Here is a 19,068-nt window from a genome sequence, read left to right on the forward strand (position 1 = left end):
TTCTGGATATCAGAGCAGATCTTTTGCTGGCTCTAGGGATCTACAGACATTAGTCAATCAAGTTCTTGTGGGAAAAAAAATAGCCACACACACACACACACATCCACATGGACCCATCCAGCAGGGAATCTTCTACCACCTTGGAGTCTTACTACTGTCTCAACAGAGTTTTTAAGTCCAGGAGATGTGTTTTGGATTAAAAATGGCTGTAAAAACAGCAGGGCCAGCTGAGATCAGGGTTTCTGGGTGTTAACAGAGAGTTTATTTACAAAGGCCTGGAGTGAGAGGACAGGGGGAATGGTTTTAAATGCACAGAGAGTAGGTTTAGTTGGATATTGGGAAGAAATTCTTCCCTGTGAGAGTGATGAGGCCCTGGCACAGGTTGCCCAGAGAACCTGTGGCTGCCCCATCCCTGGGAGTGTCCAAGGCCAGGTTGGACGGGGCTTGGAGCAACCTGGGCTAGTGGAAGGTGTCCCTGCCCATGGCACGGGGTGGCACTGGATGAGCTTTAAGGTCCCTTCCAACCCAAACCATTCTGGGATTCATTCTGTGATTCTCTGAAGGGCCACATCTACCCATCCATCTTGTCCACAAAACTGAAGGTGTAAGATGGGAGGCAGATGTATGAGAAGTGTTTTGTGACCTATAATCACAAAAGCTAGTTGAGAGCAGCTCCTCAATGTCTGATCATTGTTTCACCCACCTTCTGGATCCCAGGGCCACTTGTGTGCTGGGCAGCCCTGGCTGGACAATCCCTGGATCACAGCTCAGATGCCTCTGGTGCCACCTGTCTGACTGCATCAGGTGGACACCACATCCCTGTGGTGGATCCCATTTGGACAATAGCAAACAAAAATAAGTGGTTTTGTCTCTCTTTGCCTCTTCCTTGTCCTCACCTGTCTTTGCTCCAAGTGAAAGGTGAACTCACCTAAGGCTTGGTGGTTCTCCCTCACCCCTGGGTGTTCACAGGCCACAGCCTCCCCCTGTGAGGAGCTGATGGCTCTGTTAAACTGCCCTGGCAGATCTCAGTCTCTGGCTGCTCACAGCTGCCCAGCTAAGTGAAGGTTTGACATGCTGACAGCTCATAAACTTCACAACCCAGGGGAGGGGGCAAGCAGCTCCAAGCTCCGGTTTCTTGTCTGCTGGGAAGATCACGGGGGGCTGAGCAGGATTTTTGCAAGGCCACTGCACTGTTTGTGTGGTAGAGATGCAGGATTTCAGCTGTCAGGCTTCAACACCCCCAAAAGTTATGAGCTGTTAAAAGGTTAATCCCGGGATGAGCATAGCCAGGGACAAGGCTGCCACGGATTTCTGGGTGAACTGGGATTGCTCTGCCAAACCCGTGCCCAGCAAGGCCAACAGTGGAAGTTTCCACTGATTTTTGTGCAAGGCAAAGTCTTGACTCATGTGGCGCACTAATTGTCCAGGACTGAAGGAATTCTTGCCCATTTGCTAGTTCCCATTTCCACCCTTCCAGAAAACAAGCTGGTGGATGCCAAGCATTCATGGAATTAAAAACTAAATCTAATAGCTAAATAATTCACTCACTAATTTAATGGGAGCTTTGATTTTGATCTTGGTTGTATTTTGGGTTTTTACACCAGTTTTTGCAATTATCTAACTGATGATGTCAAAGTTTTTATGTGGAAAAAAAACTTACATGTGATAATTTTGAAGCTTTTCTGCCTGGATTTTCTGTAGAAGGGAGACTTTTTTTAGAACAACTCTTTTCTCATGAACAACTTGGCTTTGTTAGTAGAGTGTTTTTCGATAGGAAAATAGTTTTGCCAGGAAATTTTTGACTTCTCAAATCAATGCTAAAGTCAGAAGAGCCACCAGGTGCCTCCTTCATTGGTGTGGGGAGTTGAAACAAACCCTCCTCGTAGACAATCCCATGTGTGGATTTGTTTGCCCAAAAGTGCTGCATTTTTAAGGCGAGTTCCCAACAAGCCTTAGTGCTTATTTCTGTTATTTCACCAAGAGAAAGAAATGGAAAGTAAACCCAAACAGTGCATGGGGCCACATTGTCCCCAGGTCAGCACCATGATCTCAAGTCACTTAGAAATTTCTTCACTGAAGTTGTTTCTCCCAAATATTCCTCGGGACAGAGATTCCCATGCAAACACCCCAGCTCCGTTTTTCCTGGTGCTACAGTGAGTCAGAGGTGGGAAGTTCCAAAGTATTGCCTCAAGAAGCTTTCCCCAAAATCTACTGCAATTTTTGCCAAAAAATAGCTGCTGGTTTTTGCTTCTCAGCGTGGCCTGTGGCTGGTTTGGCTGGTGGGACCTGGGGCAGCTGGGTGTGAGTGTGTTTGTTATTCTGCTCTGGGCAGTGGGTGATTTCTGGGAGTAAATCAGCACAAAGAGGTGGGTGCATTGTGATGCTGATTTTTTATATTAATCCCCAGGAAATTCCATGCACTGAGAAACCTTTATTTCAATAACAAAATTAAACCAGGCAGCAGGAGTCGCAAGCCAGTGCTTTATTGATCATTTTTATGATGGAGACCGTTGTGATTTCTGCCTGGGAGAAAATGGATGTTTCATTTAATAAAAGGGCTCAGAGCAATTCTGCCTCTGAAATCTCAGTGCATTTCTAGGCTCTTCACATAATGTGTATTTTATGACACAGTTTCAAACTGTAGTAAACAAACAGCCATATTCTGGATCGTGCTGCAGAGGCTCAGATTTGCCAAATGAAGCACCAGAAAAGAAATTCTATGCAAGTTTAGTTGGAATTTTTCACAGAGCAATTCTGTTTTCAATGTGAACAAGCTGAAAACCCACTATTTACCAGCAGGACTCTGCAGTTTAGTATCCAGAAAATATGTGGATACAAATATGAGGAATGTCTCAAATATCTCTGTTGTGTGCTGGTGGGGACCTTAAAATATCTCTTAATTTGCAGAAATAGAGCAGTATCCCTGTAATTTACCTCACATTACCTGGACATGGAGCAATGAGATAGAAAAACCTTCTGGCTTTTAGCACAGCCCACCAATTAATGTTACCCAGGCAAACACAGTTCAGAGGCAAATGGAGTTTTAACCAATTTTAAAAGTGTCACTGTGCTGTTTTCCTAAACGGGAGAGAAGCAAACACCCAAATTTGAAACTAATGCAGTTTTCCATGAAAGAAACCAAATATTTGGCTATGAAAGTAGACCTACCCTTTCAAAAAAAAAAAAAAAAAAATAAAAAATGCCTGAGTGGCATTTTTTGGTGCTATGAATGAATTTCACTGTGGTCAGAGCTCTGTCCTGCTCCTTGGGGTGGTGCTTTTTGGGGATGAAGGTGTTAAACACGGGGACGATGATGGTGAGCAGGTCTCCGAGCACTAACTGAAGTCAGGCAAAGCTGCCACGGCCCGATGCTGTTTGCCCGCTGTTTTGCTTCCCAAACTCTTTGAGATGTGTCCAAACTGGCTCTTCTGAGGCGATTCCCCCTCCCTCGGAGGTCAGCTGAGAACGTTTCCTTTCTTCCCGAGGCTCCGGGTCGTTCCCGTGCCTTGTGAGGGGCTGCGATGGGTTATGACACAACAGCTGCCCCGTGGGTTTGGCACAGCCGGGGCAGGGCCGGGCTCTGCTTGGCAGGGCTGCCCTGGCACGCTGGTTCAGCCCCCCCGGCGGGAACAGCCGCTGGCACCGCGGCCGCGGCTCCGTGAGAACCGCGGGGATGCTGCTCCCCGTGCCCGGGCACGGCCGGGACGGTGCCAGGCACCATCCCGCTCCCGGGACAGGTCGGGGTCAGTGCCAGGCTCCATCCCGCTCCCGGGACAGGTCGGGGTCAGTGCCAGGCTCCATCCCGCTCCCGGGACAGGTCGGGGCCGGGGCAATGGCTGCTGAGGGCAGCTGAAAGCAGCAGCTCTGCAAGTTCAGTGGTGCTTTCCCCCCACTCCTGTCTCGGGAAGGTCTTGCTGCAGGAGGATGTTTCTAAGGAGAGAGGGGGCTGCAGCCTTTGCACTTTCTCTTTGCTCAGTGAATTGGTCTGTGATGTCTCATGGCGTTGCTATTGTTCTCTCCCATTTCCCCAGCCGAAATTAGACTCAGAAATGCAGTTGGATTACAGAAAAGAGTAACAATTACATACTTGCCTCAGTGAAAAAACTTCAAATAAGCCCTCAAAACACCTAATAATCACATACAAATAATCAGACCCAAATTGTAAAGTAAATTACCAGATAACCAAACTGTAAAGTAATTTATCAGGTAACCAAACTGTAAAGTAATTAATCAGGTATCCAAACTGCAGTGGAAAGTCTTTCTTCACCTGAGCTTTGGACGAGCCAGAGATGATCTCTTAAAATTGTGGCACCAGCATCTAAACAGGGCTGACAGAGAGGCTGGAGAGGGGCTTTTCACAAACACATGGAGGGATAGAACAAGGAGGAATGGTCCTAAACTAAAAGAGAGGATATTTAGATGGGATCTTAGGAAGGAATTCCTCCCTGGGAGGGTGGGGAGGCCCTGGCTCAGGGTGCCCAGGGAAGCTGTAGCTGCCCCATCCCTGGGAATGTCCAAGGTCAGGCTGGACGGGGCTTGGAGCACCCTGGGATAGTGGAAGGTGTCTCTGCCCATGGCAGGAGGTGGCACTGGATGGATGGGCTTTAAGGTCCCTTCCAACATAAACCATTCTGGGATTCAATCTAAACCTTTCTTTAGAAAGGCATCAGCACTTTTGGTACTCATAGAATTGTGCCCTTGGAAGCAGAAGTGTCCCACTGGCAGAGGATGTGGTCCCAGCTCTGGAAGCCTGAGGGATGTTGCTGGAAAGAGCCAGCACTGTTTCATTACTTTCCTGAAGATGAAAATGATAAACCTAATCCTGGAGTCCTTCTGGCAAAGCATTTGCTGAGGTCAATGGGAATTGATAGAAACTTGTAGCATAATTTGACAAGAGCAGCTTGTTTTTTAAGTGTGGGGCAGAGAACCTATGAACCAAATGGAGAAATCTCTGGCAGAAAGTGCTCCTTGGAACCTGCTGTGGGTGGAGGAATCCACTCAGATCAGCAGAACTCCATTTTTAGCTAAAGTTGTGGATTTTTGTGTTGAGATCCAAACCCGGAAGTGACTTTGATTGTTTGTCCTGTTGTGCTTTTCTTGGTCTGCTTTGGACCAAGAACTGCCAACCTGATGGTTGCAAGCTGAGATGCCCTAAACAGTGTGGGAATGATTTGATTTTCATACAAAGGACAGAGGGCTCAGAGGCCAAAGCAACGAAGGAGCCCCCAGGCCTTGGCCGAAGTGTTTGTGTGGAACTCTGCACACTCAGCTGCTCTGATGGAAGGCAGTGAGGTTGCCCTGATTTATAGCAGCAGAGTGGCTGTGCCATTGTATTAAAAACAAACAGGGCCTCCCAGAGGTTTTATGAGAAGAACCTTTATCACAAAATTTCCAGCCGTGGTATGGACCAAAATATTCCTCCTAGGCTTTGCTCAGACTCCTGTGCTGAACCTCTGCTGCCACCCAGGATGTGCCCAGTCAAGTGACCCAGCTGTCGTGGCCAGCACGGGGCTCTCGTCCATCTTCAACCTCCCCAGACTCTTTCCTGGGACTCCAATTAAATATATTCCGTGTGGTCAACACTGGAAAGTATTTATAATAATCAGGAGGAGGGTTTTGCCAGGGTGCTTTAATCTTTGAGCCACTTCACATGAAGCTTAAGCCATTTTTAGAAGCTTTTCTTTGGCAAAGCAAATCTTGATAGCAGGAACTGATGTGCTGCTGATCTGCTGCTAAAGCCCAGCCTGTCTGAGCTAAACAATAGCAGCAGGAAATCTACTCTCCAACATCTCGTTCACCTCCGTGAGGTGTGAACATCAAAGCCGGTTCCCAAATGTCTAAATGCAATTCTTAACACCATTAAGACTTGGCTGTCTAAGAAGGAAGTGTGCAAGTGAAAAAGCAGTTTATAAATATGCTGCCTTGCAACTGCTTTCTGACAGCAGTGAACCGATTCTAATGTCTTTCAGCTTCCTCAGGTCCCATTCCTCCTCAGATCTGAGGTTTATAAAGAGAAGTAAACCAGGTTTTATTTAAAATTTTATTTTATTTTAGCAGAATCTCCTCTGGCAACTGAAATCACTGAGAAACATATTTGTAAAATGTAGGGCTGGAAAACACAACATTTGCAAGCCATCAGTATACAGAAGCTATTTTATTCCATGATAATATTTTTTTATTTGTAAATATTATGAACTTCTCTTAAAACAAGTGGTAAAGCTGCATCACTGGGCAGGGTTGGGCTGGGAGTTCTGAATGCAGGAGTTCCAACCTGGGCTCAGTGTATCTCAGTGTGAGAGTGGACAGATCTATCCCATTTTCCTGCTTCCCTGCCTGGGGTATGAAATCCATTAGTGTCCACAAAATGTTCACACTGAGATGGTTCTTTCAAGGGAGGGGTGGCCTTTTGTTTGAGGAAGTGTTTGGAAGAATGATGCAAGAGTAAAGTAATCAATGTCACAATGAAAGATTTCACTGATAGGAATGATTTCCTCAAAAAACCAAGTGGTTTGCCAAAAAAAAAATCTCATACCACCACCTGTTCCCTGCAATTCAGTAGGTTGTTATAAATAGCTCACACCTTCAGGAACTGGGAGATGCCAGGAGAAATATAGGCTAAATTCATTGGATAATCTCATTTGTGAGGAGTCATTTGTTCTGCTCCACTAACCTTGTTTAATATTTATTTTAACCATGTCACCCACCCGTGGCAGAGGCTCAGCACTGAACCTAAATGTCTCTGGGTACAGCCTGGAAAATCTGGGTATTCTCAGGAGCTTTTTTTCATTCTGTGAAGAATTCTCTCAGTAGCCTCAGTGATGTTTGTACCTTTCTGATGTCTGTTTTTCGCACCCCTCAGCACCTGGCAGAGGAAGCATCATCATCCCTAAACTGTTGTATGGATCTACAGGGCCCCATCTCATCATCACATCCCAGCCCTTTCCACCTGCCAAAAAGGCATTTGGAGCAGTAAATACCCCTGGTCTCTCATCACTCTTGCTGTAGAGTTCCTCCCTAAAATCCTTCTGCATCAACTTCCCGGGAAACCCCTGACTTGCACCATTTCCCACCAGGGTGGACAAGGGGATCTGCTCTGGTTCCAGGGAGAACCTGGAGAGGATCTGATCTGCAACCTGGGGAGGGACCTTATGTGACTGGTGGAATTTTTTTGGGTGTGCTTAGGCCATAAATGGCCACATGGTTCCTGCAGTCTCCTGGGCCCATGAGCACAAACATGTGTTGCATCCCTTCGTTCTGCTGAAGAGCAAAGGCCTCACTTGGGTTTTTCATCCCTGTTTCCATTTATGAACTCACTCACCCCATCCATCTTTCTCCCACATCGAGTCCTGATTAGGCTGAGCAGGAACACAACAGGCTTTCTTTCCCACAGGAGGCTCTTTTTGACCTTCCTTTCCTCTCCTTGTCTGACAAATTGTGGGAGCTGACCCATATCTGGGCGGGATAATTCAGTCCAGCCCCATCCTGGCAGGCAGCTGCCTCTGCAGCTTCTCTGCTGGTGGGGAACAAGTGCCTGGGACATCTCGGGCTGGCTTCTGGCGGGGCTGGATGCAGGCACTGGGGTTAAACAAGAACCAGTTCTAACCTTTGCCCCAAAACCAGGCTGGCTGGGAGGATGGGCCCTCCTGGAATCAGCTGGTTCTGCAGAGTGGACAGTGAAGAATTGGAGAGGTTTTTCAGTCTCGACGTTCCTCCCTCACCCATCTGGGAAGGGAATGGGGAGGTGAGGGATTGAGGGATATTCAGGATCCTTGGAGCAGGATCTGAGCAAGTGGCATGTGGCACAGTGAGGGACACTGCTCTTACCTGGGCCCTGGGCTTGACTAGAACATGAAGAACCTCCTTGCATATCTTCTTTCCAGTTCTTTTCCATGGGGGCACTACTGTATCCATCTGCTTCCCCTCAGCAATGCCAAGCAGTTTCTATAACACATCTCCTATGTTCTTAATACTTTATTTGAAAGACGATTCACAGGGAAAAAAAGCCCCAAATGCCTTTAACAAGTACAAACTGTTGTTTCCAGTGGTCTGTATTGTACTTCTACACCCTTGGAAAGCAGCACATTTACACAGCTCAGGGTCTCTGCTATGAAATGACCATGAAAAACTTCCCTTTTTAAGGAAAAGCTGGTTTCTGCCGTGGTGTTTTTTCTCCAGCTGAATTCTTCACACAGCCCTTTTCCAAAGTTCTGCCTCGTCCCAGCCTAAAACTCTAATCATGCAATCCAGCCCCAGCAGCCTCTAAAAAACATCCCCAGCAGCTTCAAAACTTCCTCCTCTTCCTCATCTTCTTCCCACCAGCCTGGTTTTAGCAGCCATAGCCTTCACCCCAGGCTTACCATGGTGTAACAGGATCCCCTGGCAGGGGGAATCTTCAGTGGCTGATAAACCCTTAACTGTTGGGAAATGAAAGCAGGCTCCCTTTGAAGTGCACCTCGCATTACAGGGAGATGCTCCAGCCTCTGTATTTTAGCTCCCAATAAAATGATTTATGAGCATAAAGGCCTGAGCCACCTTTGAGTGGGGGAAGGGAAGGAGTTGCAGACGTCATTAGCTGCAAAGGAGCTCCTTTTTTTTTCTCTGGGTTATAAATAAGGGGCAGAATCAACCTGTTTGGGCCATGAAATGTCCCTTCCCCTGCTCAGGAAGGTAAATCCTATCAGTTGCTTTGTGGCAGGTTTCGGTGTGTTTGGAGCTGGATTCCCCAGTCAGGCTCTGGGAGGAGACATTGCCTTTCAACACGTGGTTGTGAATTCCCTTGGTGCAGGTGTATTTGCTGTTATTATCATTTATCATCTGCTTTGCTGCGATGCTCCAGACAAGATGCTCCAAGATCTTGCTGTGCTGGGTCTGGTGCCTTCTGGCACTTCAAAAGAGCCTCTATCTCCAGTGGCTGACTGTGGAAATGAACTAAAATGCAAGAAAATCAGGGGTTTATCCTCAATTTAGAGGTGCTAATCTGATGCATGGGTTGTGTAAGGATTAAAATTTGTTGAATACACTGATTTCAAATTAGAAAAGCAATAACTTTCCCAAAGTCACAGGAGGAGCATAATTAAGAACTGAATTTCTTTGGTGACGATCCGCTCTCTCAGAATTTATCTTTCCTTTCTTCACAAGCCCACGTGCATTGTAGACCAAAATGGCTCATGCACAGGACTTTTTTGTTGACTCTACCTGGTTGTAAAAGGATCCAGAGTATCCTTTTATCTCCCTTAAAACATAAAGGAACCAAACCCCCACAGTGGATGTGGAGGATCAGGATGGGAGCAGCCATCACAGGCACGTGTGCATTTTAATTCTGAACAAAACATCCCCAGCAGCTCCAAAACTTCCTCCTCTTCCTCATCTTCTTCCCACCATCCTGGTTTTAGCAGCTGCAGCCTTCACCCCAGGCTTACCATGGTGTAACAGGGTCCTCTGGCAGGGGGAGTCTTTAGTGGTTGTTGAGTGCAAAGGTATGTGTTGGTGCCCAGACAACAACAACAATCTCACAGGGGGGGAACAGAAGACAACACAAACCTTCTCCACGTTGTGTTTTGATCATATATTGCCCAAATCAACTGACAGACAGGGCAGTGAGTCCTCGTCGGGATGGTTTTGCACTCCTGGAATTCCACTTCTCTTTCCCTCTCAGTTCCTGGATTCGTGTCTTGGTTGTGTTCTCCCTTCGGGTATTTGAATTTTATGTGCTGTTTTTGGCACTGAGATCTTTATTTTTTTGGAGTGGAAGCTCTTCCAGCCCAGGTTTAGGCCTTTTTCTCTGAAAAGAGTAGGTTTACTTATCTCCCTGTGTTCAGCTACCAGAAATATTCAATTTTCATGTCCTTATCTGTGGAAGTGGAAGCAAATTATAAGAGACAAGGAACCAAGGTCCATCTCCCTAATTCGAAACTGGATTTGCACACACATGCCTGTTGAGAAAAGGATGGGACCTTCCTCTTTGTATGGTCAGGGCAAACAAAAGGTTATTTATTCATTTCTGTTGCTCACTGCTCACAGAAGCTGTGCCACGGATTGGGCTGGATAAAGGACTTGTGAAGTGCTACAGACCTCAGCCTTCATTCATTTCCCTCTCCTTAACTCTGTCCTAGATTTTTTTAGCGACTTTGGGTGCCAGAAGTGGCCCCAGGGATTGTGACCTGCCTGGCCCCTGGTGGTCAATGCAGAGGATGTGAGCTGACCCATTTCTGTCACGCCTTTGGGAGGGTGGCAGGTTATGCTGCTCCAGCCAGCAGAGCAGGGCAGCGGGAACAGGTCTGCACAAAGAGGGTTTTGGAGCCAAGGACCTGACATCAGCACTGTAAACACTTCAGGGGCTTAATTTAGACCAACTCTTCAAAGAAAACTGGGCTTTTGTTGTTTCCATTGTATACGGATGTAAATAACAGCGTGAAATTAAGGGCTGCCCAGGCCTGGGTCCTTCCTCAGCCGTCAGGATCACAGCTATCGTTAGCAAGTTTTAATTAAACTGTTTCCACAGCACGATAGTGGCTAAATAACAAGTAGAGAGAGCAATAATAGGCTGTGATCCAGAGAACCTCACAGAAATTAGTGGGTGAAGCTCAGTGCACACTTATTTTTGCAGCAGGCACCACTGCAGTGCGTGAGGGCTGGAGGCCAGCAGTCCATTAAATAAATTTGCCTTTTCCTGTAAGAAAAATGCACAGGAACAAGTAACTGTTTACAGGAGGACTGGACATAAAGACCAGGGAAAGATGCCCAGTTTGAGCTTTGGGTCATGTTTGATGTCCACAGCACACAGGGCTAAAATTCTGCAGTATCTGGGGAAGAGTTTTGGTTTGGCTCCTAAGATGTGGGCGCAGTTTGGGCTGCAGTGCCTCAAACCCTTGTAACACCAGCCCCTGATCTGATGTTGAGCAGATTGGAAGTTTGATGGAGGATTTTTTTCCACCTGAATGCTTTACACTCTTGATTTTTGCTTCATTTTTTCTTGTTGGTGTGAAATTTAATCGTGTTTTCTAGCCCTTTAGGCCTCCCAAAGTCCAGCAGCTGCATTCTCATCTGGCTTGAAAGCTTATCCACATACTTCTGAACCCCAAACAGGGATGGGGCCTGAGAGCCTCTCTGATAAAATGAAGCAAACCAAGCCCAAGTGACAGACTGAGAAGCCCCTTCCACTGTGCAGGAGGGAGATTGCCCACGATAAAACACACCAGGGCACACAGATGCGTTTAGAAAAATCTCCTCAGGAGTCTTACAGGTAAACCAGCACTGTAGGAAACATGAGCCCAGCTTTGCACAGGCATTAAACCCGGGTTTATTTTAATGCACAGAGATTTAAATTGGCTGCAGAACAATTCTGGTGCTGCTCCAAGCAGGGCATGTCTTAGCATACAGACAACAGTGATTTGCTGCAGCACAGAGGAGCTGAGCAAGCCCTGTATTCCCTCCGGTCTGGTTCTATCTCTTTAGCTTGTCTAACATTGAAACCACGATGCTAATCTGTCTATTTATCCCTCCTAACAGAGCAGCCGTGTTGCTATTATGGTCCTTAATCCCTCAGCATAATTCACATAGTTGTCAGATAACAAGGCAGAATGGCCAGGTGGTAGCAGTGCTTCTATTTGGTGTGGACTCTCCCGGAATACACAAGTTAAATTATTCCTCTTCATCTCACCCTACAGCTCAGAGCACCCTCCCAACACTCTCAGCAGCATCTTGAGCCATTTTAAATGTATATGTTTACCCAGGAGACAGGGCAGGGGTTGTATTGTCATTTGGGAGAAAGGGAACTGAGGAATGGTGGTGAATATAAAAAAGATCTGAAGCCATTGGAGAGTGTCCAAGGAAGGTGGGGAAGGGCCTTGATTTGAAGCTGTGGGAGGACACTGAAGGCACTTGGTGTGTTCAACTGGAGCAGAGGAGACTGAGGGGAGACCTCACTGCAGTTCCACTTTCTGGGGAGGGGCAGAGGAGGGGCAGGAACTGAGCTCTGCTCTGGGGGGACCAGGCACAGCACCCAGGGAATGGCTGGAGCTGTGTCAGGGCAGGGTCAGGTTGGATCTCCGGAAAAGGTTCTTTCCCCAGAGGCTGGTTGGGCACTGCCCAGGCTCCCCAGGGCAGTGGGCACAGCCCCAAGGCTGCCAGAGCTCCAGGAGGGTTTGGATGATCCTCTGGGGCACAGGGGGTGACTCTGGGAGTGGTCCCATGCAGGGCTGAGGGTTGGACTGGATGATCCTTGTGGGTCCCTTCCAGCTCAGCATATTCTGGGATTCTGTGATATCCACAGAGCCTCTGTCAGGCAACAGGTTGAACCTGTTTTTGGACAGAATGTGTTTCCATCAGCCCCCAGGTGAGGTGGGACAGCAGCTCTGGGAGTCACAGGGGGGTCTTTCCTCTCCCTTCCAGGTTCAGCAACTAAAAGGACCCTGAGGAATGGAGGCAAACACTCACAAATCTGAGTCAGGCAGCAACTTGGGTCTGGCTTTGGCCAGTGTTGTGGGACATGTTCCCTTCAGATCCCAGCTGGGGTGGGACAGCAGCTCAGGGGGAATCACTCGTGACCTTTGCTCTCCCCCCAGGTGTGGTTCAGTAACCGCAGGGCGCGCTGGCGCAAGCAGGCGGGCGCGAACCAGCTCGCGGCCTTCAACCACCTGCTGCCGGGGGGGTTCCCGCCCACCGGGATGCCCACCCTGCCCCCCTACCAGCTGCCGGACTCCACCTACCCGACCACCACCATCTCCCAAGGTGAGCACCCTTCACCTGCACCTCTGCTCTTCTCTTCCCAAATCCTGCCTTTCCAAGGCCAGGTTGGACGGGGCTCGGAGCAACCTGGGACAGTGGGAAGTGCCCCTGCCCACAGAAGGGATGGAACTGGATGAGCTTTAAGGTTCCTTCCTACCCAAACCATTCCAGGATTCCACAGTGTCCATCCCCATCTCCGGAGCCAGATGCAGCACAGGGCTGCTCCCTTGTCCTGCCAGGGACCTCTGAGCCACCTACCCCTCTCTAGGCCCACTCCTAAGCCAGGCTTTGTCACCTGCAGTCCCCTGCTGAGGATGGAGGAGCACAGCAGCAGTGATCCATGCCATGTCTGCCTCCCCACAGCCCCTCCCCTGTCTCCTGTCCCAGCCAGGTTGCCCTCAGCACCACGGTCTGTGGGGCCACCTCCCTGTCCCTTTCTCATCCTGTCTGTCCTTGAGGGAACTGTGTGTCTGGGGACATTCCCATTCCAAGGCATGTATCCTGCTCCTCCATGTGCCAACACACACCAAGCCTTGCATCCTCCAGTGAGGATTAGTTCTGGAATTCTGGGATTCTATCATCCCATTGTTCCTTGCCTTTGTCATTCATGACATCCCACTGGGTCTCTTGTAATACACGGGTGGTTTTCCTTGAGATGGGAAAACCAGGTTTTTCCTTAGGTTGGTGGAAATTCCTCAGTTTTCTCCTCTGTCTCATGGTCCTTTCTACTCTGTCAATGTGTCCCATGGCTGTAGCTCTGCTCAGCTTTGAAATGATGAGCACAGCACTATGAACTGAGTATCCTGTAGGTGATGCCTCATTCTGGATAAAGCTCCACACTGGGGTTCAGTGGAGGGAGTATTGCCCATTTCAGTTGGCTTTGGCCTTTACAAAAGAATTTACAGCTTCTGTTCGAGGAAAAGTTAAAGGAAGATTCAGATATTTCCCCCCAGCATGGCAGGTTTTGTCCTGTCACACAGTTTGTGGAACCCGGTGTGTCCCAGACACTGAGACAGGATGGCCAAACCCAGGGACCATTTCGCAGTGCCAGCTGTGCCCCCAGCTCTGCTGAGCCCTGCTCTCTCTCCACAGACGGGGGAAGCACCGTGCACAGGCCCCAGCCCCTGCCTCCCTCCACCATGCACCAGGGGGGACTCGCGGCCGCCGCCGACAGCGGCTCAGCCTACGGAGCCCGGCACAGCTTCTCCAGCTACTCCGACAGCTTCATGAACGCTGCAGCTCCTGCCAACCACATGAACCCCGTCAGCAATGGCCTCTCCCCACAGGTACGTGACCTGCTTCCATCATGCCTTTGGCTGACAGGACTTGGCTGGTTCAGATCCTCTGAGAGCAGGGCGAGCTACAGGCTGTCACAGCGTGTTCTGCTTAATGAGGGAGTCATTGTTGCTGTCAGGGAGTCCTGGAGCAGCCCAGTTAAAGCATTTGGCTCATTCCTTCATCAGCAATATCGCTCAGCACTGTTCTGCAGAGCACTTGTGTCCTCTTAGTTCCCACCTCCACGTTAACACACTGCAACCACAAACACCAGGAGTCAGAGCATCAGTGTTTGTCTGCTCAACCCTCCAAAATATTCCACAGCCAAAAATTCCAGGGCCCTCCAGTTGTGGATTTTAACCTAATGACAGCACACTTGATGTTTTTAGTTACTTTCGAAGCACCTCATGATTTGTGGGTGGCTGATTTAGAGATTAACCAAAGCCAGCTTGTCCAAGCCTGGTTGGACCATGAAAGTGCCATGGATTTGAGCTTCCTCAAAACACAGGGGTGTAGATCTGGGATTTAGTTTTGAGAAAGTAATTGTCATAGAAACAATTCTGCTAATGCTTTGCACAAGGTCAGAATGAGAGGTGTAGGTGAGTTTTAAAGGAGGAAAAGTGTTTCACACCATCTGCTTGTGTAAGGAAGTGGAGTGTGTGTGTTTTGAGGTGACCAGGCAACAGCCACGGCCTCCCCTTGGAATATACCCTTGATTTTCACATCCCTGCCTGAGCCTATGACCTGATCTGGGGTCTATGCTCCAAAGCCCAGCTCAGCCACCCTCTGAAGTGCCTCTCCCAGGTTTGATCTGATGCTGCCCATCATGTGTACAGCTTCTAAGTGCTGCATGTGACAGAAACAAGGCTCAGAGCAGAGGTTAAACCTCCACCATCAGTGAGCCCAGAGAGAGCAGAGCTCGTGCTCATGTGCTATGGGAGCAGATTTATGTTCTCAGCTGAATGGAGAAGGCAGGATGTTCACCACCTGAGAATCCATCCCCCTCTAACTCCACCCTGGGATAAGAATTCTAATTTCCTGTCACCTTATCAGACAGAGCCTTTAACCTTCTCGTTGTTTTACTTGCTGTAACCTGCTTTCCAAGGGCACATTTGCTTTTAAGTGGAACAAGGCACATATTGCACACTTGTATTCATGCTGTAGGGATACAAAAATGCCTTTTATTTTCACTCCCAGTCACTCGTGGAACATGGGGACACATGAAGTGCACTACAATAGTTGTTTCAGAGTGCCAGTAAGACTGTTTAGGACAGGAAATGCAAAATAATTTGAAACTACAAGGAGAAATTAGGTGGGCATCTGAAATGAAAAGACTACAACTGTTTAGAGGAGAGTCCAATAAACAGGGACATCAGAAAGGTTTATGGATCTTGAGGTCCAATAGCTTGTGATCTCTCAAGTGTGAAAACAAACATAGAGTGTCAATGGAAAGAGGGAAATTTTGCAGCTTCTCAGAAATGGTATAAACCCCCCCCCTTTTAGCTTTGAGTGGGAAAATGTAAAGGTGTGACTGGCATGAGGCAGAATATTGCCTCAAACAGGGTAATCTGGGGGGGAATAGGCAGACATCTCTCTGACAAGGGATTTCTAACAGCAGCAGGCCTGGGAGATGAGGACAGAGCCTGGAATTCAAAGGCAGGCTCCAGGTTAGACAGGCCAGGGCACGTGATTAATTCAGATGATCACAAGTGCAATTTAGCACCTTGGAATAAGCTGGGGATGAGATCCACGTGATAGCACCAGACACGAGTCCATCCCGCAATTTCCATTTCTGGAGCTTCATCATCTCCCTCCCAGCCCCACTCAGAAATCAGAGGCTCATTGAAATGACCAAACCAAGGCTTTCTCTCTGCTTATCCCTATCCCAAATTACCCTGCCCCCAGGCTCAGGCTGGGGAAAGATAGAGTCCTGAGCCAATAAGCCCTTTGTATGGGAAAGAGAGGATCCATTATCTGACAGTCCTGAAGAAAAGAGAGCTTTGCACCCCCAAGAAGGAGAGATTCCCATTTTCCTAATGCTTTTAATCATGTGAGGGCCAAAATATCAGCATATAAATTCTTCTATTTCTTTTGTGCATGGAAAGGCTAACCCAGGTTATTTCATAACTGCTTTATATTTACTTATCAAACCTTCCTGCCTTTCTAAGCCCTCTGCTGTTCCTAGTGGAAGGATACAGGAAATACTCCTAATAGGGTGAATGAGAACTCCTAAAAGTGTCCTGTTTTATGTAGCAGAGTGGGTAAAAGTTTAGTGAAGTCTCTATATGGGATGCTCTGTGTAATTTTCCTGCTGTGCTGAGCCTAATTCAGCTCTTCCGTGGCATTACAGGTAAAACCCATCACACCTCAATCCTCTCCTCCTCCTCTCTCTATCTGAAATTGCTCTTTACAGGGGTAAATACCAGCTAGAGCGAAAGAGGGAGGTCAGGAGATAGAAAAAAAGAAGGGAACTGAAAATGATGGCAATTTGTCTGCGCTGCAGACAGCCAGTTCTCTGGTTTCAGCCCTCAGCAGCAGCAGGAGGGAGATCACTTTGCTGTTTAGACAAGAGGTGGGGGCCAGCCTGGCCCAGAGCTCCCAGCATTTGCTGCCTCTCGAAAACGATCCAGTTACCCCAGGATTGGGTGACCCAGCCAGAACCCCCAGCCCCGGTGCTGGCAGCTGGAATTCTAGAGGAGAGGCGTGGCATTCCCATTCCCAGCACAGAGAACAGAGGATTATGTGTGGCCACAGGGGCTGGGACCCCCCTGAGGCCCCCCCTCACCCACCTCAGTCCCCTCCTCGGGCAGACAGAGAGACCCCAATCACATGGGAAATGGCCCCGTTTCTGGCTTGTTTTCCAGCCCATGGCACACAAAGCCTTGTGCCTACCCAGCTCAGCTGCTGGAGCCCCAGAGCTTTTCCCAGGCAGCTTCCCTGGTGTCCTGCTTCTATTCCAGACCTGAGAGGTCAGCTGAGAATTTTTGTCTTCAACTCCTTCATCCCAGGATGACTTTTTTGTGACACTTCATACAAAAACACCGACTTGGTTGTGCAAAGGACAGTCCCAGGTGATTGAAACACTATCTGGAGTGAAGTCTCATGTCATGCTCCTTCCTAGACCTGAGTGAGAGCCCAGGGTGACCCGAGCAGTGATCTGGGCTGGTTCTGTGCTGGGACAGCCTTTGTCAGAGAGAGATTTTACCTGTTTGGGAAAGGGAACCTCCCAGCCTGACCAGCTGCAGCCACATGAGTCACTTCCAGCTGTCAGGATGCACTTGGTGCTCCCATTTTATCAGAGAGGGGCTCAGGGGAGCCAGAACATGCAGCAGCAAAGTCCCCCCTGCTCCACAAGGGTTGGTGGGTTGGCAGCAGCTGCCCCAGGTTCAGCTGGGCTAACTCAGGGGCTCAGACCTGCCTTGGGCCGGCACTAAAGCCTGGACCAAAACTTAGTGAGGACACAGAGATACAAAGCAACGTTAAATATGATGAGTAACTTAGGCATGCAGAGGGTGATTTCTGGCCCTGGAGCTTCTGTCTCACCGTTTCTCACAGGAGTGGGTTGTAAACCAAGGCTGGGCATGGGTGGGATTCCACCAGCACACTGTAATTATTTCCAACTCATTTTCATCCCACAGAGGACTCATTTCTATTTATTTGAGAATACCCATCAACCTCAACAAGGACAAGGCCAGGCACCAAGACATCCTTAGCCAGGTCACTCCTCACACAAGCAGTGAGAACAAACTCTGCATCCCTCTGTTTGGAAGTTTAGCCCTGTGCTAGCCCAGAATTGCCCCTCACTGAGCTGGGACAAGGCTTGTGACAAACAGCTCAATCTCCTGATAAATCACAGAATCATCTCGTAGAATGGGTTGGGTTGGGAGGGACCTTATGGAACATCTCGTTCCACCCCTGCCATGGGCAGGGACACCTTCCACTGTCCAGGTTGCTCCAGGCCCTGTCCAAGCTGGCCTTAAATTCAGTCCAGTTACATCCTGAGCAGCATCACGAACTGTGAGTGATGCAGTGAGGGCTGAGGTGGCAGAAAATGAAGTGACTTAAACTTTGTATTACAAGACAAAAGTCGAGCCACATTGGCTGTTCCTCTGCCATTTGGGGTGGTGGGAGATCCCCTGGGTGCTTTTCAAACAGCTAAGAAACAGGGTCTTACTGTATTTTCTGCTGCTTTCATCTTTAACCTCTTCTGCCACCTCTTCTGCCTTTTGAAGTGTCTTCATGTTTTTTTAGGAGGGTTTTGTCCATTGCTTCACTTCCTAAAATTTCCGCTGCCCTTTTAGATCCAGGCCTGTATCTTGAATATGTCTGACTGTTCCCTGTAGCCTGCTGGGGTCTTGCAGGGGGTTATTCAAAGGCCAAAGCTCATCCCTTTGCTGCAGGTGACCGCTGTGTAGCTGGAGAACACGTTCAGATACAGTTCAGAGTCAAGCATTTCGTGTGCTTCCATAACATGTTATTTCTGAGACCTTTGAATCTTTTAGCAAAACCACGGGATCATCCAGAGATTAAGACAATTCCAGGAATACAAAGAGCCAAGAGAAACTTGTTCACCGTCTCACAGTTGTTGCTTTAATTTTCCCAGGGCTTTCAGTGGTTTTTTTTTTTTCTCCATGAGCAGATTCATTCCCAGTGGAACGACAGGTCTGGGGGTTAGAGTCCAGTTCCAATTTCTGGTTTATCCCTGAATTTTGAGGGTGTTCCTGGAGGGACACTCAAGGCACAGCTCAGGCTCTGCCCACAGATTTCTGCTCTAAACTCAGGGACCTTCTTAGTCTGCACAGTTTGTTTTTCCTGACATCATCCCATGGCTCCATTCCCTTCCACCATCCAGGGAAATGTTTCCTCAGCCTCATCGGGGTGGGATTAGAGATCATCTGAATCCCTGTCAGGAGCTCACTGGTCCTGGCAGAAGGACGAGAAGAGCCAGCTGAGCCCCTTTTTGGGGTGGAAAACCTGGCAGTTGGGAAGGACATGATGTTGCTGGCGAGAGGGGAGCAGGAATGGTGGTGTCTGGCTCTGGAGAGACAGCTCTCCTTCCCTGCTTCC

The 19,068-nt window shown here is 48.5% G+C and overlaps 1 protein-coding gene across 2 annotated transcripts in view; it reads left to right on the plus strand.

Annotated features, from left to right (window-relative positions):
• PAX7 (paired box 7) overlaps window positions 1-19,068 on the plus strand; it is a 106,262-nt gene that overhangs the window by 52,895 nt on the left and 34,299 nt on the right. For both annotated transcript variants that reach the window (XM_027668068.1, XM_027668067.1), the window contains 2 exons: window positions 12,564-12,729; window positions 13,819-14,012. In XM_027668068.1, the coding sequence (XP_027523869.1) occupies window positions 12,564-12,729; window positions 13,819-14,012 (360 nt within the window). The remainder of the gene's footprint in view (window positions 1-12,563; window positions 12,730-13,818; window positions 14,013-19,068) is intronic.

This window comes from Corapipo altera, unplaced genomic scaffold, assembly GCF_003945725.1.
Source record: "Corapipo altera isolate COAL_440 unplaced genomic scaffold, ASM394572v1 80, whole genome shotgun sequence".
Classification (NCBI taxonomy): domain Eukaryota; kingdom Metazoa; phylum Chordata; class Aves; order Passeriformes; family Pipridae; genus Corapipo; species Corapipo altera.